This window comes from Pygoscelis adeliae, unplaced genomic scaffold, assembly GCF_000699105.1.
Source record: "Pygoscelis adeliae isolate BGI_AS28 unplaced genomic scaffold, ASM69910v1 Scaffold1, whole genome shotgun sequence".
Lineage (NCBI taxonomy): Eukaryota > Metazoa > Chordata > Aves > Sphenisciformes > Spheniscidae > Pygoscelis > Pygoscelis adeliae.
Genome location: NW_008824051.1, coordinates 4,873,380 through 4,881,511, shown reverse-complemented (window position 1 = coordinate 4,881,511; position 8,132 = coordinate 4,873,380). Strand labels below are relative to the sequence as shown.

At 43.1% G+C, this 8,132-nt stretch overlaps 1 protein-coding gene across 1 annotated transcript in view; it reads left to right on the top strand.

The window, feature by feature from the left end:
• Window positions 1-201: 201 nt before the first annotated feature.
• The window catches only part of FBXO28 (F-box protein 28), a 21,122-nt gene continuing 13,191 nt past the window's right edge, over window positions 202-8,132 (top strand). Inside the window, exon 1 of the mRNA XM_009333701.1 lies at window positions 202-249. Within this exon, the coding sequence (XP_009331976.1) occupies window positions 202-249 (48 nt within the window). The remainder of the gene's footprint in view (window positions 250-8,132) is intronic.

The following is an 8,132-nucleotide window of genomic DNA, read 5'->3' as shown; positions in this document are numbered from 1 at the left end:
CTGTTAAAACTCCACCAAGTCCAACTTCTGAGCACTAGTTTCTGAGGGGTACGGCTTAAGAGCGCGGAAAGAAGGGAAAGCTTTGGAATTGAGATTGCTGGGGAGGAAAAAAAAAGGGAACACGCCAAGAGAATTGCTCACCTGAACTCAGCGGGCTGGGGCACAGCACAGCAGCTTCACCAGTTTGGATTCTTTACGGCAATGTTGAACTTCTGGCACCTAATTTATACAGCTAGTCTCCAGCTCAAGGTAAGGCTTTTCCAGACAGGGATTCAAAGCAAAGGCCTCAACTAGTGTGTTGTCAAATTTCCTCACAAACAAAAAAAGTAGCTATAGAAAAGAAGACTGGTGGTTTTATACCTTCAGCACCTTCATACAGTTCCGCTAGTGCACCGGCTGTCCTCCAGTGGTTGTTAAATTAATTGTCACTATTTACTGTTGCATTTTTAGTATTTAATTTGTTTTAAAATGCCAGATCACAGACCTTGCAGTGGAAACAATTTTGGGGAAAACGTGCAGCAACGACTGAGTGTACCTCCCAGATGGAAAAAAGAAGTTCACTAGTTCTAAAATCTGCAGCTGAGATTCATTAAATCCTTCAAGGAATCTGCTAACCATACTAGCTAGGACATCCCATATTATCCCAGTGGCTGCTTCCAAAGCAAAAGCCTTTGTTCTATGCCACATTCAAAACACTACATGAAGAACCATTTAGCAGGTGTAAATTTTAAATTAAGACATGGTGGCTTGCTACAACTTTCTGTCAGGTCCAATTCTTTCAGTGTAAAGGTTTTCTTAGGCATTGAGGAGTGATATAATAGACATACCTTCCTCCTGGTGATAAGCTACTTCTTTCTAAAACGTCTGAGTCTGGCAACTGAAATTACTCTCTTCAGCTGTAATCCCCTTCAGGGAATTTATCACATCAATGCATGCTTAATGAACAACATCATCAGGCCCCTACTTGAATGGTGTGTGTTTTGTTGAGAAGTATGTTTTGTTGTCAGGTGAAGTCCATTTTGGTTGTGATGTATACTTCCTTATTCACACACAGGTGATACTAACTTAAAATCTAAACAAAAAAACCTATTCTGTGACATTCCTGTGCCACAGGAATGTCACAAACTACATTTGCCTAACACGAGGAACAGCTGAGTTACATTTACCTCACTCAGAGGCATGAGAGCCAGTCTCTTCTTGCCTTGTGAAAGCATTTACTTCCATACAAAGTGAATATAAACATTGCTGGTCGCTGTATATATGAACTGGTAACACACGTAAGCAAGTACATGAGACAACAGAGGTTCGGGTCCAGACTCTGTAACCTTAAAGTTAATTTAAAAAATATTTCTTGCTTAACTTGCATCCTCTCTGTAAACTAATCCCATTATCTAAGTTGTGAGAGTCACACATGCACCCACTGTGCAAAGTACATACTTTGCATTACTCAGTAAGCTAATAATTATACAGAGCCAGCAGCACCCAGAAACCAGCACCACTCAGAAACTACTTTAGAAATTTGCATCAATTTTGCTGCAACCTATTCAGCCCTTAAGCTGATAATTTAACAACAGTTTCAAAGGGTGATTCTATAAAAGTAGAAAGTGACATTAATACCACTGTATGCAAGCATCACTCACAGTATACAAAAGTCTTCCATTTATTCTAGATCAACCAGGAATTGTTTAACTTCAGTAAACCAAAGCTTCTCCAACTTCTCAAGTTACTTGCTAGAAGAAAATTCTAATTTCCTCACTCAAAATTCTTTCCCATGTAATTTAAATACAGATATTTTTTTCCAAAGGTAATTTAACAACCAGCCAGCTAAAGCAGGTCTGCACTGTGTCTTAAAGAGAGGAGAAATAAACTTCCTCTTCCATTAGTCCCCAGCATCTTTGAAAAAAAAGTAGGCTGACAGAAATTAGTGTTTTGTATGCATCATACACAGCTGCCATTCTTCTCAATAACTAAATTATATTCACTAGACTCACTCTGGATCCCTGTCAATTTATCTCAGCACAGGTCCTGACAGAAGACCCTCTGTAACAAAACGTCTGTTTAAGGCAATTACAGCAATGCGAGAAAGCTGTATCTGCCTGCAGCCACTCACCAACACCCACCAAAGGGAGCTGGTCAGTGAGGAAGAACAGGGAAGGAACTAAAAAATACACTCATTAAGCACATAGACATTCAGCTTTTGCAAACAGAAATTCCGTGATCACAATCCCATTCCTTACCAGAAACCTTAAGACACTGATCGGCCACACAGTGATGCTGAACCTTCATCCCAGCTGGATGTTTAAAGAATATGGAGAGTTAAATTAACACTGCCATTTTACTGTTGCCTCGTCCCTATTTCTCAGCTGCCAAGAAGTCAGCCTTAGCTCATGCTAGCAGTCCCTCTGGAGTCAAGAGAGAATGAAACCAAAATACAACATTATTTCAAGATCAGGCCCCCCGCAATTTCTTTTTTGTAAAGTGACTGCAGGACTAGGCAGACCACGTCTTTGTTAACGTATTCTCCTGGTCAATTTACGTATTTTCTTTGCACGTCGTCACACAGAGCCATAGTCCTGTGCCTCAGCAAATCAAACTGCTTTAGATAACCCTGGCAGACACAGGTACGTGGTCTATAAGCGACAACAGACACTTTGGGAACTGTCTTTCTTATACATCAACATTATTGGTGCAGTTTGTCATGTCAGTGATGTTTCACTGAGCTGAACTGATGAAACATCGAGAGACATTACTGGTGTCTTCACTGAATTATCTTTATCATAGTGTAAATATGCGGTAGTATACTAAAATCAAAGGAATTCCTTGGAACTTACATCAAAACTGAGCCCCTCCTAATGGTGGAAAGTGATTCCCTATCCTAGGGCTTGCAAACATCCTACAAGAAAATAATACAGAGAATTAGCAAAAGTCATGTAATCTAATTAAAACCTCCTTTTTGTTTATATAAGCTATTTCACCGAGCTTACTTCTGAGTACAGCTGCGTGAGGGTATGTAACCTGACCAAGATAACAGGCTATCTAGTACCTGATTCTGCAGTTCTCTTTCAGGGAAAGTATTTTGACTCCAAGAAAATAGGAAGTTATTTGTCTGAACCCTTGTCCTTTTTATCCCCCAAGTACACCAGTTTACCTAATTAATATATTGCATGTCTACAAACACAGACTTTCTTGGGGATTTGAAAATACTTTTAGTTAAATCTTTTCTTGAAATTTAAAACAGAAAAACATATTGAATGAAAGCTTGACTGTGCAACATGCTTAGCCTACAAATACTACTCAAGACTGGTCTGGTCCCCATACTTTTAGCTGAGAAAAATCTACAGAGGTTGTATTTTCTTTCATCCTGTCTCCTACCTGTTTTCCTTTTGCTTCTACCTCTCATTTCCCAGGGAGCATCACATTCTTCTGCCTCTCAACTTCATCTTATGATTACTATCAGATACCTAGTGTACAGTATTACAAATAAATTATGAGGTAGATGTAGATTTTAGAGGCAGTTTCTCAACCAGGTTTTTATGCAACGTGTAGCACTACTGGGCCTAAAACTGGTTAAACTACAAAGGATCCATTTAAATATTTGTATTGATTTAATTAAACTGGGATTACAATCATATCTGAAGCTATAACTCCACGCAACAATAAATATTGTTACCTGTTATTGGATCAAAAGTCTCAGTTGCAAAACATGAATCTGTGTGAATTTACACTCCTGTCTACATTTGTTAAGAACATTCTAAAAGGAAATTGTAATACGGCTCCCCCCCTCCTTCCCAGTTCTTTTGTAATGCCTCTCTAAACAAGACCTTTAAGCAAGCTGGAGGCAATTCACAGGGACAAGAGTGCAGACTCTCTGTGGATCTCCCCTAGCTTGCCTATATAGATCTCTTTATTTTTTTTCTGGCTCAAAAGTCAGAGTCCCTGGCTGTGCCCAGATGTAGCTGCTCTCCTGTACAAGCAAAACCAGGCCTTATGTTTCATCCAGATCTGGCCTTGCAGCCAACGTCTGCGTTAGATTGAGCCTTAGATTTTACTCTGCCTCAGTGTCCAGCAGCCCGAACGAAAATATGGCTGTTTGAATATTCCAGACTTCTCTCAAATTTCGCACCTCTTAAAAAAACCCTTAATATCCATGAAGTGAGCAAACTGCCTCCGTCCCAGAGAAGAAAACGTGCCATGTGGAAAGGCATTTTCTATTTTTCTATTGATTACACTAACTTAATAAAACAAATCTGTTCTCCTCCCACCCAACTTCTGCTCTTATCCTCAGTTTTTGAGCACATTACTCCTCTTCGCTCCTATGTTCCTCATTAGCATTGCAGTTCTTGACCTAGTTACACACCTTCCTTCACCTCCAACCCTTGCTGCTAGATTTCTTCCCCCCATCCCTATCTTCCCAGACGTCCGCTTGTGAGCTCCTGCTTCTCACTCACTTTCTCCCCTTCCCTGAATTTCCTCTCCTTTCTCACATTTGATATTTAAAACTTTCCTTGTATTTGAGCCAGGCTCATCACACCTCATAGAATCATAGAATAGAATCATAGAATCATTAAGGTTGGAAGAGACCTCCAAGATCATCGAGTCCAACCGTCAACCCAACACCACCATGCCCACTAAACCATGTCCCTAAGCGCCTCATCTACCCGTCTTTTAAATACTTCCAGGGATGGGGACTCAACCACTTCCCTGGGCAGCCTGTTCCAACCTCTTGGCGTTGCTCGTCGCCACACGAAGCCCAAACAAAATATTCTACGTACTTGCAGTAAAATTTCACAGTCCCTGCTGTCCTCAACAGACCATGCTCCGATCAGTTGGTAACACAGTATATATACGGTCTTATAAGCACATAGTAAGCTGTGAGAGGCTGAATCTGCTCAGTATAGATATACCTAGGAATTTCATTGACAAATTTTAAGACAAGTCACGAGATTTTCCAAAAACTTAGGACATCAACAAGTTTTGCAGATTACCACAAAGAAAGCAAAACAGATATCCTTGGCCCAAGTAGCCTTCCTTTTAAACCTCATATTCCTAGTCCAAAGTACAGAGGCATCAAAATTTCACACATGCACACAAAAAAAATGAAAAGATTATGAGAATTTTTGCTTAAAAGGGGCAAAACAATACATTTCCCCCAACATCTTCCTTGTGAGTCGTTTAGATGTTCCCCAAAAAATTCAGTCCAAATATACTTATCATTCTAACATGGTATAAAAAAACCTAAGGCTATTTCAAGATTCGTTTTAAATCTTCCAAGCATTGCAGAAATCTAAATGAGTAGTAACCCACATAAGGCAAATGAGGTATGTATCCTGCACGAGCTGTAAAATATCGACGACAGAGTTTGCATGTTACTTGACACGCAATAGACTCTACATAACTTTATTCCATCCCTTTCAGGAAGTATTATCAAGTTGTCTGGCTTCACACTATCCCATAGTAACTGAAAAGTTAAGCCACTAGAGAGTCTGTGATGGGGATTTTGTGAAAGTGTTTGCGGTCTGTGTTCTTGCAAATTAATGCAAAGTGGTGCATGCTCAGAAAAATGACACAAGATACATTGGGGAAGGATGTGAATCAGAACCTGGAAGGCGGCAGAATTAGCCTACTTACTGAAGCAGACTTATTAACTATAAAGCTATTTATATAGTTGCCATTAATAATATAAAATATATATCATGCATATTATTAATATATTCTACTTAGTAATATAGTAAACATACAGAACACAGCTTGTATTTATTAAACATAAAGCTGTATCTTAAAAACCCAAATTGTTCAAATTATATGACAAAACAAAAAAGCATTCTTGAAACTATCTTAAATGATATATGCTTAGGTAGCGTAAAACCCACTTGCTTTTAAAGCATTAACGGACTGCCAGCCCAAACTTCACGTGCCAAATCACAAGGTTATAAAGAATTCTTCTGAGGGTGTTTTAAACTGCTGAGTGTGCATGCGAAAGGAGATCAGGTCCTAAAATCATGCGCAAGAATAAAACCCTTGTTCCAAGATAGCCAGATCGTTTTACAGCGGCATTGATGTGTTGAGGGGCGGGGGGGAGCAAACCACTTCCAAATCCGTACAAGGCACAGAGTGTTCTGCTCCCAAAAAGGAAATATTAATTTCAGTGCACATTTTTGGAGTGCCATTAGGATGACACACATAAAGGCTTACCCTTGCATTTGCCCTGCTCCCAAGTTAATTCTTTTCCAGTTGCAATTTTTTTCTTTTAAGAAAGAGGTTGCAGGTGGGTTTCCGAGGAAAGGGGCAAGTTGCACATGAAAGAAATGGGTTGAGATAAACCTTCAAAGAGAAGAAGCATGGCTGAAAAAAATGTACAGGGACGCTGCAGGCAGCTAATGCTTTAGTCCTGTAATATTTTAAGCTGTACTACCTTGGTGCAGGTACTGCAACAAGCGGTCCCATTCTCCCCAAACATTTTATGGCTTTTTCCCATACACTTCGCTACCGTCACTTCTGGCATTCGCCTGGCGATTTTCTTTGGCAAGTCACTCTTCAGCAGCACCAGTTCCCCAATCAAGCACACACGCTCAACACTACTGACGTGAAAAAAGCAGCAGCAGCAGCTGAAGTCAGGGAGGAAACTGGCACCATACTTTTCAACGGCTGTGCCAAGTTCTGTCGGGCTAAAATGGTTGTCAAACTGCAGTGTAAGTGTCTGTGACCATGCTCAGAAGCACCAGGGGATGTTCTAGAAACAGCTCTTGGTCCCATCCCTTTGCTGTCCCAGCTATTACAACCAAGAAACCTCCTTAATATATAGGATTAAAGGCAAATAAAGGAGCAGAGTTTGTTTTCTTCCGGGTGTTTCGCCTCCTCGATAATGTCTGATTCCAAGCGGTGGTTTGCAGGCAGCTGTAGTTTTTGCCAGCTGGCTCTGACCCCTGAAGGCTGACAGCAGACCTGCACACCCCCTGCTCACCCTGGCTGCTGGGGCTCCCCTGCACGTCCTGGCCAAGGGGGTGTAGGCCCAGATCGGACAGAAAAGGCGGTCGCTCACCCGTCTATACATAGAATAGAAAGGCCTGGATCATATTTGTAAGAAGTATGTAGTTGCGCCTCATTTACAAGCTACAGAGGTATTTTTCCGTCCTGTAGCTGCCTCGCTCTAATTCAGCCATATTTTCCTGGGGGGCTGCTCTGCCTGTGCAGCCAGCGCTGTCCCTGCAGCGCGGAGGGAGCACTGCCATACTCCTGAGCAACAGCAGGGAAGTTTTGGAGGTCCTTCTCACACAGTTACCTCAGGAAGGGGCACGGAGAGGGAGGCGCTGATCTCTCTCTCCTCTCCAGTGTCCGGCCACAAGACGCGAGGGGATGTCATAAAGCTGCCTCAGGGGAAGTTCAGGTTGGATATTAGGGAAAAGCTCTTCACAGAGGGTGGTCCGGCACAGGAATGGGCTCCCTAGGGAAGGGGTCACGGCCCCAAGCCAGCCGACGTTCAAGAAGCGTTTGGATATATATATCTATATGGTTTAACCTTTAGGTTGCCCTGTGTGGAGTGAGGCGCAGGCCTGGATGATCCTTGTGGGTCCCTTCCAGCTCAGGATAGCCTATGTCTCTGTGAGCTTCTGCAGCCTCCTCGACCGCCTTAACTCTTGCATCTCTTCTTCCACAGAGCGGGAAGAAAAAAGCCCTGTAGTTTCGCAATGACCCACGTCAGACTAACGTGCAAAACCCCAGTTGCGGGGGGTCGGACTGCTGGCGCAGGGAGCTCAGGGTGCCCTCTCCAACCACAGTCAGCAGCGGTCGCTTATGTACCTCACGTAAGGAACGCACCGGGCACGCGGTGCTATTTCCCCGTGCCTCCCGACACCCTTATCAAACCCCGCTCGTCCTTTTATCCTCCACCGCGTCCGCCGACAGTGAGCCTCGTGCTTTCGTTACACACGGTAGGAAGGATTTATTTCCGGTCGCTTGTTTTAAATCTGCCCCTGGCGGGGTGCCCAGCGCCCGGGGGGACTTTCGAGCAGCCTCCACCGCGCCTCGGGGCCCTCCCTCAGTCGGCAGAAGGGTCTCCCGGGGCTCAGCCCTGCTGCGGCCGGCCCTGCAGGCGCCTCGGTGCCTGAGGACGCGCTCCCCGAGGGCGGCCCGGG